This window comes from Balaenoptera borealis (genome assembly GCF_965194805.1).
Source record: "Balaenoptera borealis genome assembly, chromosome: 3".
Lineage (NCBI taxonomy): Eukaryota > Metazoa > Chordata > Mammalia > Artiodactyla > Balaenopteridae > Balaenoptera > Balaenoptera borealis.
The window spans coordinates 156,019,841-156,035,601 of NC_138866.1; the positions used below are offsets into that span (position 1 = coordinate 156,019,841).

Here is a 15,761-nt window from a genome sequence, read left to right on the forward strand (position 1 = left end):
TGGGAATACTTTCTTAGGAAATACGGTACTTGCTGTCCCTCTCTTTCTGGTAATTATATTCAATAGTATCCTCACCATTCTCCCAATGCTTCAACTATTGTGTCATTTGCCAGACCTGGAAAGTCACCTATTACATTGTAAGGCTCTTCTGAATTCTTACCCAGTGCTTCTGTGCAACTAACTTTCCCTGAAGCAGACTTTGTAGCCTGTTAAGGCCATGACAACCCGGAGGCCTGGCTTGAGTAACAACTGGTTTCTAGGAGTTAACCTAAAGTTTTCAGGTAGCTGAATTTTTCCTGAAGAGCCAGATGCATGAGATGCTCCAGACGAGTGTTTATTTTCAGAGGTGTTGAGTCTCGGCTGCCTCCTCCGGCTCCCCCACCAGTGTGATCAGTCCCAGTGGCTCTGAGCGTCACGATCTTGCAGAGCTCGTTTACCCTGGCTCTTTCTTGCCTAATTGCGAGAGGCAGGAGGGAGTTGAAGATGCTGCTTCAAGCAGAACGAAATGCCAATCCAACCAGAAACTGCGGGGAACTGACCTTAAATCATCTGCAGTGGATTTGTCATGTGCCCTAGACAGCGGAAGTGTGGAGCATTAAGACCCTGCCTGCGTGGATACATAAATGCTCCCAAACCCATAAGAATGTTCTCCGCTAATTCCGATACTTCATCTCATCAGACTCTTCAGTGAAGTGTTTGTTCATCTAAAACCCTTACTTTCAGACCCTGATGTCAAGATAAAGTGCGGCTGGTAATATGCTTAAGAAAATTGTTCAAGTGAATATTCTATTTTCAGGAGAGAATCAGATGGCGACTGAGGAAGTCCACTGAGGGAGCAAAGGTCTATCTAAAATGTGATGCATGTTTGCTGCCGTGGTACAGGGGAGAGAAAGAAGCAGAAATGGGAAAAAAGTATAGGAAAGAAGACAATATTTTTAAACCCCAAATAAGCTTCAAAAGGTATATCCCAGAAGGTATACCCATGATGTGGCCTACCATTTATTGTAATAATGACATCTACAATATTTGTCATGTGGTCACGTGGGTGTTCTTGTCCTACCTGGTGAGGATGGTGACAGTGATGATGTGAGTTAGGAAGCCATTTAAATCCATCGACCCTACAATGCACGGATATTATCATGTGTTGCATGCTCTGTAGCTCAGTAGTCACATCAGAAGACGGGGCGTCAGGAAGTGTATTTTAGATTCCCTGACTTCCTATGGGATTTTGGGGCAATCTCTTGAGCTGCCGTCATGTACAAAGAATAGAACTGGCTCAGATGTACAGGCATTCAGTTCACAATTGTAAGATAGCTGTGTGATGTAATCATGCTATTTCTCATGGCTTCTTGTGGGAGATAGATCGGAGATTTGAACTAAGTTGTTAAACTCTTGTAAAATGGCAGTAAGGACTGAATTTTCTAGGTTATTTAAAGAACCTGCCAAGCAAGAGGAATTTGCATTAGAGTGTTGGTGAGTTGGAAGGAGAACGGTCACCCAGCCACCGTGACCAGCCCGGGTCTTTTCATTAATCTCTTCATTTAGGTTCTGATCAGAACTGCCGTTGGTCTATCTCGGGCCTCCCAGAGCCACTCTGGAAGTGGACTCATCCCCGTGGGTCTGACCCCCTGGGACGGAGCATCTCTGAGTTGGATACGACCTCCGTCTCAGAGCCTGTGGCCAGAGGACTTTCTCCCATGTGTGGTCTCCTTCTGTCCCCACCGGGGAAGCCGCATCTGCCCCGGCCCCGCCAGCAACCCCTTCCGCGTCTGCCCCCCCGCCCCCGTGTCTGCGGGCCTTGCAGACGCTCCTCCAGTCCCCCGTCTGCACGCAGGCCCGCCCTCCGGTGGGAGAGGATAGGAAACCAGTGGGGCAGGAGACAGGTTAGGGGGTTTTGAACCCGGGGGCTCAGAACATGGCTGATCCTCAGAATCACTGGGGAAGTTTTAAAAGTACGGCCCCTCAGACCCACTCCATCCCGAGGCACCAGAATCTTGGGAGAGTGGGCGCAGGAACCTGCATTTGTAGAAACTTCCTGGCAGTGCTGTAGGTAAGTCGTGTTTGGAAACAACCAAATCTGTGCACACCTGCTCACAGGCAGCACGCCTCCCCAGACATCTCGGCCAATGGACACTGAGTCCATTTCTAAGGGCTCTAGGAAGGGAGAATCTACGATCTGTCCAGGTGAATGTTTTTGAGGGAAAAAAACCCCAGGGACTTTAGAATTTCTGGAGCCACAGGCGTCCCCGGGGGTGGGGCTGTGTGTTGTCCCTTAGCTGCAGAGCCCCTGAACTGGGCCTCAAGGATCTGGGGCTCCTGCAACTCATGGAACCTTTAGGGCTGTGGCGACAGCTGAGGCCAGAGTCCCTGGTGGACAGCGGGGGGCTCTGCCTCAGGCGGGTCAGACTTGGTTCTCTGCTGGGGTTCACTCTGCCTTCCTTCCCTCTTAAAGGACAGGGGGCCATCTGGGCAGGTCTGTTGAGAACTTCCCTTAGACCTAATCACTGAACAGGTATATCTGCGGTCCCGTACGTCAGGCACCTGTTGTGCGTGTGTGCCATGTGCTGTGTTCATGTGTGTACTTGTGTGTGAGAGAGGGAGGGGTGACTCCCGGCACCATGGCTGTGGGTTGTGCAGAAAGATGTACAACGGCTCCTGCAGACCAAGCAAGGGGTGACAATCAAACCAGCCAAAGTGACCAGGACCGGCAGGGGACATGCTGGCCGGTGGAGGGGTGGCTCCCGGAGCAGCTGCGGGTGAGAAGCTGGAGGCCTCTGTGTCCAGGGCCAGAGCTTCTCCCGGGTGTGACCCCTCCGGGGAGAGGATTGAGAATGTCATGCTCTGCATCTGTGGACACGAGGACATTGCCGTGACCTTCAGGGTCGGGTGCCCTGGGCCTGTTCAGGAGCGTGGACCCTGAGGCCGTGGGGCAGTGAGGCTGGGCTTCTGCAGGGGTGACTTGCAGGAGGCGGGAGCGCCCATCCCTGCTAAACGCCTCTCGGGCAGGCCCTGCCTCCAGGGGGCCTGTCACTGTCACCTCTGCCCCGGAGGGGACCCCTAAGGATCCCCATCACCCGCAACCCCTCCTCCGAGGTCCAGCGAAGGAGGCACCCTGAGAGTGAGCCACCAGCAGCGTCACCCCGTCCCCACATTAGCCAATTCTCTCTAAAACTAAACAATTCCGGGGTGTTTGTGCCTTGGGAAATGGAGAAGGCTGAGCCACCTGTAAAGGTCCTCCACCTGAGGGATGGCAGGCATTCGGGGTTTCTTGCCCTGGCCAACGAGTAAGGAAGGTGATGCAGGACACTTGGCTGGCTGTCTGAGGGACAGACCCGCCAGGTGCCCGCTTGGGGCCCCTGTGGGAACCCTGGGGAGAAACACCAGCTGAAATAACCTAGGAGCAGCTTCTCATTTCTGCAGGCACATCTGCAGCAAAAATGTGAGGAAAACGCTTTGTTTTGTCCCTTCTACCTGCACCTGCCACTTCTTAAGACACCACAAAGTAAAAGACATCTGTGCCTGGAGGAGAACCCCAGGGTGCACTGAGAACGTATCTGCTTGTTTTTCTAAACCACCGGCTTTGCAAGTTGGAATTAAGGCCGGGGAGGCTGATGAGCTGGAACCGTCCCTGGCAGAGAGCGCAGTCTCGGGGGGGCGGGGCGGGACAGGCTCCCCGTCCTCACTCAGCCACCCCGACTCCGGCCAGCAGGAAGCTGGTGAGTCAGGGCCTCCCCAGTGTTCTGCGGGACTTTTCCTCCTGGAACCGGAGGGCTCCTGGCTGGGTCTCCATGATGCCAGGTCTTCTGAGAGAAAATGGAAGGATAATTCCAAGTAGCTAATGGACCATATTTCACAAATTTCATGTGGGGAGTTGGTACCATGTAGATCCAGCCTGACGAGCGCCTCCAAGAAAATGAATTCTCACGTTTTCTCCTCTCTCTCTCTCTCTCTCTGAGGCTGCGCGGTCAGAAGGAACACTGCATAACCCCAGGGGCCTTTGGAGGGGCCAAAAGCCCACTGCTCGCATTGCCGGTCCCCCAGCCTGCTCTCCTCCTGGGGCAGCTCCTTGGAAGTTCCCTGACATTGAATAGGTTTCCTTTCGTGACTCTCTGTTTGACTTGATTCTCCCACTGACTTTCCAGAGGTGGGTGTTATGGTCTGAATGTGTGGGTCCCCAGATTCTGTATGTTGACACCTAACCCCCAAGGTGATGGTGTCAGGAGGTGGGTCCTCTAGGAGGTGATGGGGTTGTGAGGGTGGATCCCCCATGATGGGATCAGTGTCCTTATAAAGAGACCCCACACAGCTCCCTGCCCCTCCCTCCAGGTGAGGACACAGCGAGAAGACGCCGTCTGTGAACCAGGAAACGGGTTCTCACCAGACACCGAATCTACCAGCACCTTGATCGTGGACTCCCCTATTACAGGGACTCTGTCCAACCGTTCCCCAAAGGGGAAAGCGATGGGCTTGGAGGAACATTGGTAAAAGCAGAAGGCATTTTTTTGGACCCGCATACAATCTGAGTATTAGAGAAATAGGTTAAATTCATGCAGGGTTTTAAGGAGAGCGATTTCCCTGCACGTCCTTATCTTAGGCGGAGGCACTCACCGCAAGCCGGGATGCAGCCGGCATTCAGAAAGTGCTCATCGCTCCTGCCCTTGGTAATTAGAACGCAAGTGGACCTTCCGTGTGGGGGGGTCAGGGCCCAAACACGCCTTCAGTAACTGTGTTGTCTGTTTCTGCTGTAGGTTCCCTCCGAGCACAACGAGCCGTGGGTGCCTCAGCATCTTAAGCAGGGGCTGACCCCTCATCACACACAGATACTCCATTTCCCCGCTCCCGTCAGATTTGCCTCATGCTGCTTCTGGAGGGGTTCACGTGTGTCTGCGTGGGTGTGTGTGTGGTGTGTATACGAGCATGTGTAACGCACACACGTAGCGTCAGTAACAGACTTTCCTAATGGCACCTGGGGAGACACTGACCCCCTGAGACCTGCACAGAAGAGGCTGCGGTATCCTCCCCCCAGGACCATGGTGTCACCTCTTGGGTGGACGCGACTGCGTCTGTGGTCACCTGCTCTCCTAAAATACCCGAGAGGGCAGGTCCCGCCCAGGGCTTTCACACCCTTTGTGGGAGAGGCCAGGTGCCCGGGGAGACGTCTTTATCCTCCCCCATGTGCAGACGGAGGCAGACGCAGCCCTGGGGTCAGCTCCACCTCCACGTGGCCCGCCTCTGCGCTGCTTCAGCCTGTTCTGTGTCCTGGCCACAGGCTGCCTGACCTGCTGCAGCGAAGGGGCCCCAGCAATTAGAGAGCCTCTGTCACGTCTCCAGCTACGCTGTCCCCAGAGATGTGGGCCCTGGGACCGAGGTTTTAGAGGATGCCATTCTGATGCTGCAGATGCGCTCGCCTGCCTCTCAGGGCCGCGCCACCCAGGCAGGCAGGCGGTGTCTGAGCGGACAGCGGGACCCGCCAACCAGGGAGGAGAGTCTCGGGCTGTTCGAACACAAAGGCAGAAAGCTGGGCGCGGGACCCGCCAACCAGGGAGGAGAGTCTCGGGCTGTTCGAACACAAAGGCAGAAAGCTGGGCGCTTACGGTCCGTGGTGAGCTCGTAGGGCGAGTGGAGCCGCGCGTCTCCGCAGGGGGATGTGCTCACATAGAGGTGGAACAGGACACCCTCCCTCAGCCGGTAGCCGCCCTCCTGCAGCCGCACGAAGATGGAGCGCTCGCTGTCCTCGCGCCGCTTGCTGGGGACAGAGAGGGGCCCCGTCAGCCACGGGAGGCCGGCTGGGGCGCCCGATCCATTTCCTGCATGAAACCTTCTGGAGCAGCCGCGGAGCAGCTGGGTGAGAGCAACCGGCCCGCAGAGGCTGCATCCTCGCCCTCCCCGCCGCCCGCGGTCAAGCCCATCCTTCACAAGCCCAGCGTCCTCGGTACACATGACCCCAAATGTGAGCGTCTGTAACACGGCCGTCTGTGGGTCACGATGCTCCCTGTGTGCCCGCAGGACGCTGCGCTCTACACGGCCGCCCTGGGCAGGTGGTTCTCTGTTAGACGGAGAACAGGGATAGAGGGGCAGGGCTCGGCTGCAGCCCAGTGAGGAATCCGGCGCAGAGACCCCCTCTTCTTCCGCCTTGGCCGTGCCCCGGGGCTGTCCTCCCCACACGACACCCCCGTGCCCCCCTTCTCAGTGGCGGTGAGGGGCACCCCCTGCACAGAGCGGGCCTAGCTGGGGCCCCTCCCGGACCCGTTCTCACCAGTCACGGGCGGCTCCTTCCTGCCAGTCTTGCTGTTTTTACACGTTCTGCCCCCCGGGTGATGGATTCTGAGAGCACGCAGGCAGCAGAACAGACATTTTCTCCCCGGGAACCCTTGAGGCGTCCCACCAGTCTTCCTGCCTCCCTGACTCTGCTCCTTCTGCTGCCCGGCCCCCCAGCCCCTCCCCAAAACCTCGGAGCAAATGCCTGGCCCTGGTTTTCTGCAGCCATTGCTGGTCTCCGTCCCCTAACCCCGACCCACTGAGGGCAGGGGCCCGGGTGCCCCCGGCCTGCAGCTTGTTGCCAGCACACAGCCAGCCCTAAACGTCAGCCTGGGGCCACGGTGACACATCCAGAGTTAGGGGTGTTTGGAAACATTTTTGACCTGGCAGTTGGATATTCAGGAGAGAAACCCTTCCCACATTTGGAGAGATTTCCAACTCCCTTCCCCACATTCCACCCTGGCCGCACCATCCGTCAGCCTGGAACCAAGGAGAAACTGCAATCAGGGGCTCGGACAGAAATTAACTGAGTGTATGAAGGCATCGCTTTCCTGAGTCTACTCAGCACCTCTGGACCTGCCTTCCCTTTGTGTGGCCCCTGCACACGCCAAGGGCAGGTGGGAGTCGCCGCCTGAAGCCCCCAGGCCCCTGTTGCTAGTGGGTTTGAGGAACGCTGCCCCGGAGGCTGTGGAAGGACAGCGGTTCTGGCAGAGACACACGCTGTGCCTACAGCCACCCGTGATTCTGCTACTGCTCAGGGGGTCGTAGAGGGAGACGCCCCCCAGAGGACAGCCTGCTGCTTCCTGATGGCTGCCCAACGGCACTAGGCATCCCACATCTGGGCACGTTGCTCAGGGTCTTCATTACAGACCCCCCCCTTTAAGATGCAAACATGCAGGGAGGAGGAGGAGGCCAGAAACGGGTAGAGAGAGCCCATCACTGGCCGTCTCCGTCGTGGTGCCTGGGGACCAGGTGCAGGAAGGGTTCTGGCTGTGGGGCGGGGTGCAGGGAGAGCCCGCCCCACACAGGAGGACAGGGCTCAGAGCTGCTGGCTGGGCTTGTCCGGGCAGTTGAGCCTGGGGGCCCCAGGACGAGGCCTGTGGAGGGAAACAGACTCAGCCTGGAGTCTGGGAGGGGCTGGTGTGCTTTCGGGGCGTGGCCGTTGGCACGTCCAGGGTCGGCCGGGATAGAGGGACACCAGGCTTGGGGGTTGCATGGCCCCCCGGGATCCCTGCTCACCTCAGGTGCAGCTCCAGCTGTGCATACAGGAAGTGGACCAGCGCCCTCCTGGCCACGATCTCCGCGTGGCAGTCGTTGACCACCAGCCCCTGGTCATTGATGTACTCGCCGCTGATGCACTTGGTCCCCGAGGACAGGACGACGACCTGGGCTTGCCTGATGTCCAGGCCTGGTGGACAGAGGAGGCGTCAGAGCCCTGCGGCCGCTGCCCTCCCCGTGGGGCAGTGGGTCTGCTCTCCACCTCACCCGGCACCGCCCCCCCGCCACCCTGCATCCAAGCCTCAAGTTCACCTGTAAATAGCCAGCCAGTGGGGCAAAAGGTACTGGGGGGGTGTGTGTGTGGCGTGTGCACACCTGGCTCAGTTGTGAGGCTGGAGTCATGCCCAGAACTCCGTTCACTCCCCAATCCCAGCCCAGTGGGGCCCCGAGTGTGTGAACCCCGATTCCTGGCCTCATGGACCTGAGGGCCGTGTCTCCCCACGTGTGTGTGACCCAGACGGGGCGGGACACGGGCCTGTGGTTGAGGAAGATTCGCCCCTTAATTGGAAGATTCTCTGACGGGAGGGCCTTGTGCTCAGGACGGGAGGACATCTGTGAGGACAGACGGCAGGCCAGTCCCCGCCCGCCCGCCTATGCCTCTGAGGCAAACTCAGGACCGTCGGCCACCTTCCCTGCGTGGAGCCAGCGCCCCTCAGAGCCACCGGACCAGGCCCCGGATTCCTGCACGAAGGGACACTTGCTTCTCTGCTCCGCTCACCTCGGCGGCTTTGCCCTGAAGCTGGGGCATGTCTCTGCGTCTGGACTCAAGGCCCAGCCGTGGAGCAGCAGGGGGTCTGGGTACCAGGCAGGCTGGGCCCTGAGGCTCCTGTGAAAGTGCAGCCTGGGCCGAGGGCCACTCTCGACGCCCCCAAGAGGCCAGCAGGGACAGCAGGACGCCCGGGCCAGCGCCTCCCTCTCTGGAACCGCCTCTCACAGGAGGTGCGGGGGTCCTGGTGGGGCGGCCCCTCCCTGGGCCCAGCGCAGAGCAGGAGCCGCCTGGGACCCCGGCCTTGCTTCTGGGGCCGCATTTCAGGAGCTCCTGAAACAGTCTGACACCTGAGAACAGCGGCAGCAGCGGGGAGAGCATGCCGAGCTTTCTGATTTGATGGCCCAGGCTCTCTGTTTTCCCTAAAGAGCAGCAGGGCAGATGGGAGGTAGGTAGCGGCAATACAGCCTCCCTTCCATCCAGCAATTTCCGTCCTGAGATCCTTATGACCCCATGGGGGGCATAGGAGGGGCCATGCCCCCGCGTCCCCCTCTGGTCCCTTCGAGGGCCGTGCACAGCTGCTTCCTAGCAAAGCTCACAGGTTCGTGGTGAGAACGAAGCAACTGGCCTTCTGTTCGGTGTGGCTGTCGTATCTCTGCACGTGTGTGAAAGTGATGTATGTAAAAGTGATTCACTACCACAATGTTTGCAAGTGAAATAACATGAGTGACCCAATACTGACCCACCAGTAGGGGACTGCTTATAGTGGAGTACGTTCATCTGTATACTGGGCCCCTGTAGAGAAGTTCTCTGGAGGAATAGAAAGATTTCTAAGGGGTATCGTTATGTGAAAATAGCAAGGCGTGGAGCAGCGCGTGTACACCCCACGTTGTGATGTGAAGGGCAGGGCTGTGGGTCAGGGCTGGGATCCACCCGCTGCCACCAGCTGCTGCTAAGTCAGCCGCTTACTGTCTCGAGGACACGGAAGACACGCGATCCCCAGACCGGAGACAAAGGGCATTGTGACTTGCAGCACCGCCAGCAGCAAGAGCCTCGCGCCAGTTTAGGTGCCCTTGCCCATCTCAGGCGGTGTGTGCAGGGGGCTTGCGGGTGCTGCCCATGCTCGGGGGTCCCTGAACTTGGGGACAGCACCTCTCCGTCATCAGTGGTTAGCAAGTCCCAAAGGAAAACTGCACGTCACCCCTTGAGACTGCTCCCTGCAAACACAGCCGAAGAAACGTTCCAGGGAGAGTGACCGCCCCTCTCTGGCTGGCCTCCTGCATTGCCCTCCTCAGCCCGAGGACTGGTGTGCTCATGCCCCAAAGGACTCACCCCACTCTCTCTCCCCCACCAGGGAAACTGCCTCCCAGGACGTGCGAAGGTGACTGGGCTGGCTTGCTCTCCAGAGGGCCCACACCTGATGCATGGAACTCCCACGCCATGCATGCACCCTCAGCTCCAACTCTGGGAATGCACTCTTATTTGTTTAGCCGGGACTAAGCAATTCTTAGCCTCTTCCAACTCTGAATAGATTTTCACAATACTACATCTGACTATGGAGGAAATGATAACCAAATTTCTAAGAATAAAACTGAAGGTAAAATATACCAACCAGTATCAAAGAAACAAATACCCAAACTATAGAAACTAGAGACAGAAAGGAACGGCATTCACCCTGCATGCAGACCGCCCGACGTTGTGCTGTGTGATTGGTCCTGACGTTCTGTTTTCTGGGCCGTGTCTAGTGAGTGTAATGACTCAAGCATTAGCATTTCCACCACCCACTGGGGGAAGCCAGGCTCTTCCACGGTGTGGGGTCGGCGTCAGGAGACCCTCCTCCACGGTCCACTCGATGCTCCTGCACCGTTTCCTTCTCACCCAGGCTCCCAGCCCCACTGTGGTTTGCACCCTGAGTATTTGCAGAGAATTTCCTGCAGTTTCACATCTAGTCATTATTTGGTCCAAGTCTGTGTTTAATTCTCAATCTTTTCCTGAGATTCAATATTCTACTCTTCTCAGATTTCTATTCTCCAAATTTCCTCGAGTCAGTTTGAAAGCAAGAGGATTTAAAAATGCCGGCTCAGACGTGTCTGGTCTGTGACGGATGTGCTAGGACTGAGACTGATAGGAAAAATTTTCACTTTTGATGGGGGGTGGGGGACTTTCTCCCCCTGGGATCTTGATTTATGGCGTCTCCACAAATCGGAAGGCAACAGTGTCCCAGGGCTTTCAGTCTCTAACCATTGCAAATGCACCAATTTTAGGAGGACAGTTAGTTATGCGTAGGGATTTGTGCATTGCCCTGTGGATGAGGAGCTCAGAGGGAACCCCATGCAGGCCCTAGGGAGTCGGCTCTCCCCACGTGCCCTGCTGCCAACCTCCTGATGCGGTCTGGTCTTTTCTGGACTGAGGGACGTGAGCTACTTCTGGCTCCAATGGCTGCTGACCATCTGGTTGGTCAGTGAAAACTCTTTCGCTCATGGCGACGACGCAGGTATGAGCCCCTGTGAGATGGGCACCCCCTCGCCTCCCCTCTCCCAACCCTTTCATCCGCGGGAGCCACCTTCCTGCTCAACTTCCTCCCCGAGGTCCCTGACCTGGGACTGACCCAGCTCCACCTGCCTCAGCTCCGGGGACCGTCCTCTTTCCCAGGCTCCTGCTGGCGGGGTGTCCAGAGCCCTAAACCCTGGGGATCGCCAAGCCCAGCAGAGCAGGACACAGGACTGTTGAGAGGTGCCCTGAGCGGACCCGCAGGGAGGGGCCGTGGTGCTGGCAGCCAAGCCATCGGCAAGAAGCCAGGACCCCGCTTTCCCCCGTTAAACCACGAGGCCTGGGTTTCCTTACGGTGACAGCCCCCCACTTGGGAGGACACCAAGTGCTCCTCCGGGATTTACGTCCCAGCAAGGCCACCTGAGCAGGTGGATGAGTCTTGAAAATGTAAATACAGGGTAACTGGGGGAGAAAGGAGTATAAGCCAGGACCCTAAGTGCACGTATCTGAAAATCAAAAGCACGTCAAAGGTACAGCTTTACCCAGCTTCACATTTGCTCATTAATTAGTTCCGACCCTTCAGAATATTGCCGTACCTGCAGCCATGTGGGGTGGGGGGCGATCCGAGCTGATTAAATTCTCGGCTAACGGACAGGACTGTGGCCAGCAACTTTGCTCATGCTTCTTCCTTCCTCCTGTCCTTCCTCCCTCCCTCCCTCCCTCCCTCCTTCCCTTCCTTCCTTCCTTCTTTCCTCCCTCCCTCTCTCCTCTGTCACAGGCAGGCGTGACCAGCATGTACACCCTGACGCTCATGATTAGGGAGAATGTGGACTATTTTGTTGAATAAGATGACATGGTTTAAACACCCCAAAACAATCCCTGGCACAAAGACAAACAGTACATATTAGTGTCTTCTTTTTATTCTTTCACTAACAAACTTAGTGTTATGTTTCCACTGGGAAAAAAAAAGATTGTAGTTTAAGAGTTTGGGAAAAAAATGGGGTTAGTTTTATGGCCTCGAGATAAAGTAGTGTTGGGTTTTTTTCCCCCGTGAAATCTTTTGGGCAATTAAATGCTGGGTTATGTCTTGATGATCATACAAATGCAGAGCATTTGAGCAGCTTTGATGGGGGGGATCTGATCTCAAAAGAATGCAGGGCAAACTCTGTCTTCCTCCTTTCTTTATGTATTTCCTCACACGCACCTCCTTCCCGAGAAGGAGGAACTAAGGCATTCCATGGGGGAGTGGCCCAGGGTCAGGGCTCTGATCCATCGGCACCTGGTGATTTCTTCCAGACTAGACTACCGTTCATCTCTACACGAGTCGGGAGTGGGCTGGCTGGGCCTATTGTTCTTTTCCCCACTATTTTAAGGAGGGACATTTACCATAAACAAGTCAGCATGCGTGCTACGCGGGGTCAGTGGTAAATCTATCCTGCATTTTGTGGTTTAAACCTAACAGTTTAAACCCCAGATTTAAAATCAATTGTCCATCACACTCCTTATTGTGGGGGACGTCAGCCCCCATGGATCTTAATGCTTCTGAGCCTGTGTCCTGTGACTTCACGGAGATGCTGCGTCAACTTCACGTTTCTCGGCATCCACTTAGCAATCATTATGATTAATTCCTTGGAATCCAGATGATAATTTACCATCTTTCGTCAGAGCCAGGGCTTCTATTTAGGATTTCTGTCCAGTTCATTTGCTGCTGCTTATCTCCCTGTGCCCTACCGGGCATAAATAAAAGAGCCCGCTTTTAATTTTATGATGAAAGTAATTGCCAGTCACTCAGGGAGAAGATGGAAAGAAAGAGTTTTGGAATATGGGGAATAAAGTCCCTGAATCTTGTTTCTGCGAGGGCTCTGTGAAGATGGGCTTTCCCGAGTGCTCCTGGTGAACTGAAAGAAGTTTCACCTGTATTTAAACTGTCAGGATTTATCGAGTGCAAGTGGGAAAACAGTGTTTAAGTGCCAGTTCTTCTCAAGCCAGAGCCCGGCATGGACCCTGCAAATGAGATTCTCCACCTCCCGTGCTCACCTGAGCAAAACGCACGCAGCAAACACCTACAACTCACGACTCAGAAAAGTTTGCTAATGTTCCACTGCTGAGTTAATCTTTACGATTAACTTTACGATTTTCCCCCATAAGACAGGCCTGACCACTCTGCCCAGAGCATCTGGCGTTCTGGATGGGGTTGTTCTGGGCTGTGTTCTCTCCCGCCCGACTTCAAGGAAGGTTGTCTTCTTCAGGGCACTTATAAATCTCAGATGTTCGTGTATGTTTAAAGCTGCACATTAACTTAAATGGGAAAGAGTGTACAAACCATAGCTTCTGCATATGTTTTGCAGGCCAGGCTAGCAAAAGACAGGTTTAAATGTAAACTTCTAAAAATATACACTAGGAAACTCTTTTCTTCTGGCTGTTTAATAACCTTAGAAATAAACAATTACATGGACAGATCGTCAGTATCATGCCTGGAGCAGCGTCCAGAGGCAACCTGGGCAGGAAGGACGGGAATCTGCAGCCACATTTTAGCGCCACCCCCTCAACATGTGAGGGTCACCGGCCTCTTGGTCTTGGTGGCTGTACGTCTTAGAATCGACAATAAAGATTCCCACCTTTCCCACTTCTCGGGGTCGGAGCAATCAACTGATTAGTGTATGTGAAAATGTTATCAAAATTATAAATTTCATATCAAATAAGAATCATTATTAACAGCCCCTCAAGAATCGCTTCCTCGTGGAAATGCCGGGAGCAGTCAGAGCCATTGCTTGACAACGGGCTCAATAATGTGGTCCAGGTTTGGGTTCGAGAGGGTCATTTGCTTCTCCTCCCTTTCCAGCCCCCATGGGAAGGAAAGGGTTCCAGAGGGAGCAGATCTGTGACTCTGGCGCGATGGAGGAGTGTGGTTTGACTTCCACAGTCTGCTGTAGAAGAAGCCCTGGGGGTGCAGAAGAGTGAAATGCAGAGGGTGGAAAGGGGCCCTGAGTTCCAGCACAGACCAGCTGCCGCAGGGGCTACTCGTGTCCCAGAGAAATCGTGATGCTCCAAGTCAGGGCCAAGGGCAGGCGAGAGCCTGCATCCCAGACAGGACTCATCAAGTTACATTTTAATTAAGTGGCTGCCCCACTGGGCCAACCTCCCAAGAACACAGAGTAAAAGGTAGATTAACAACAAGGAAGGAAGGTAAAAGCCTGGGGATTAACTCAGAATATTAAAAATCTGACAAAAATGTGAAAGAAGGAAGGAATTTAACAAATAAATGATATAAGGAAAAACTGCACAAATAAACAGCTTAAATATGTCACGGAAGGACTTCCCTGGTGGCACAGTGGTTAAGACTCTGTGCTCCCAATGCAGGGGGCCCGGGTTCAATCTCTGGTCAGGGAACTAGAACCCACATGACACAACTAAGAGTTCGCATGCCACAACTAGGGAGCCGGCGAGCCACAACTAAGGAGCAGACCTGCCACAACTCAGGCCCGGCGCAACCAAAAAGGAAAAAATGTCAGGGAAGGTGACTGGCTGACATCCACACAGTCTTATAAAATTATGTAGCATTCAAGTAAAAAAGACCCTTCCCTTCCGTGGGCAGCGGTGGGGCGACCACTGCAACTAAATGTGTCAGACAGGATGTTTCTAGTCAGAGATACTAGATAAGAGATCATAGAAAGAACCCTTGAAAATACTGAGGGCAAGTCAGCTTGAGCTCAGCATCTCCCAGCAAACACTTCCAGGAGCAAGAGAACCAAGTCAAGACACTTAGGGAGACGTGGACATTCAGTTTCTCTCCTGCGCATTTTAAAGGTGTTTCTAGAGACAGAAAGAGGACGGCGTGGATGCTGGGGATGGTGGTCCAGGCGGGAGGTGCGGGGTCCCCTTGGCCGGCTGGGCAGAGGCTCCAGCAGTGGGGGAAGCTGGTCTGCGCCGCGGGTGAGAAGGCTTGGAGGTCACGTGACCTCCCAAAGCCGTTTAAGAAAGTCCAGCTGCTGAACCCGCCTTCAGTGTGACGTGGTTTGAGCTGGTGGTGGGGGCAGGGAGGACAGATGTGACCCCATGGGAGGACGTGCTCTTTCTGCAGAGACGTTCCCGCCACTGAGAACTGCGTGCTTCCAGGAAACCACCTGGCTCTGCTGTGCGATTTACAGTGTCCTGAGCGGTGGACGCTGCTCAGTGGTTTCACCTCTTGGACTCACGGCACAGGGGAAACAGAGAAGACAGTTATGGTACAGAACAGGGTATAAATGTCATTGGTGATGACAGTATAGAAATACGTTCATCGTGCAGAGAATTCGGCTAGGAAAGATGAGGGTGACTGACGGCCGCCATCCCTAACTTACAGAACAGGAAGTGAAGATGCACCATCCAAACTCGGCAGGGTGAGTATACACTCAAAACAAAGGTTTAAGTGTATACTATAGATACAATAACGAAAAATAAAAAAGTATCTAATTTTAATAGTGCGAATCGATATTTAGAATAGAAAATCTAGAAATAGAACCAGTATAGTATTCAGAGTCACAAGAACAAAAATTAAAAATGATTAAAATGTCTGCTCCTGACTTTGCTTGGGGCCAAGGGTAGGGTGGAGATACGGCTTTTTATTCGTAAGTTCTCTTCTGTTTGAGTTTTTACCAATGGCTGCAGTATTTTCATAACGTAAAAACTGTTCTGTTCATAAGTATGTATTTTTGCTATCATATTTCTCAGAACAGCTACAAAATGGTCTTAGCCTCATTCATGAGAAGGACCTTACATGAGCTACTTGATGTGGATGAATTGGCTTCCCACCTAAAAATGAAGGGGGCAACGAATCATGTTTTACTTCAAGATAGGTTTAATTTTATAACATTGTGATATATATTATAAAAAGTAGAATAAGACACATCACCCCCTCTTAGAGTTTCTTAGGCATTTGCTTGACTAACTGAACAAGAATTAAGATTAAATTGCCCATCAATTTTAAGTAAGTGAATATTTGAAAATATTTCTATTAGTAATTTTGCACAATCCTCCCTAATCTCTTTTT

At 54.1% G+C, this 15,761-nt stretch overlaps 2 protein-coding genes across 3 annotated transcripts in view; one reads left to right on the top strand and one right to left on the bottom strand.

The window, feature by feature from the left end:
• Positions 1–1,116, top strand: part of WDR37 (WD repeat domain 37) — a 90,589-nt gene extending 89,473 nt beyond the window's left edge. Inside the window, exon 15 of one of the 2 annotated variants that reach the window (XM_082386079.1) lies at positions 797–1,108. In XM_082386079.1, coding sequence (XP_082242205.1) covers positions 797–1,090 — 294 coding nt within the window. In that variant the 3' untranslated portion in view covers positions 1,091–1,108. Of the gene's footprint in view, positions 1–796 lie in introns of both variants that reach the window. The other variant, XM_082386081.1, reaches the window with a different exon arrangement.
• The window catches only part of ADARB2 (adenosine deaminase RNA specific B2 (inactive)), a 372,444-nt gene that overhangs the window by 16,538 nt on the left and 340,145 nt on the right, over positions 1–15,761 (bottom strand). Inside the window, exons 5-6 of the mRNA XM_082386052.1 lie at positions 7,498–7,666; positions 5,595–5,746 (exon numbers count right to left, since the gene is read on the bottom strand). Coding sequence (XP_082242178.1) covers positions 5,595–5,746; positions 7,498–7,666 — 321 coding nt within the window. The remainder of the gene's footprint in view (positions 1–5,594; positions 5,747–7,497; positions 7,667–15,761) is intronic.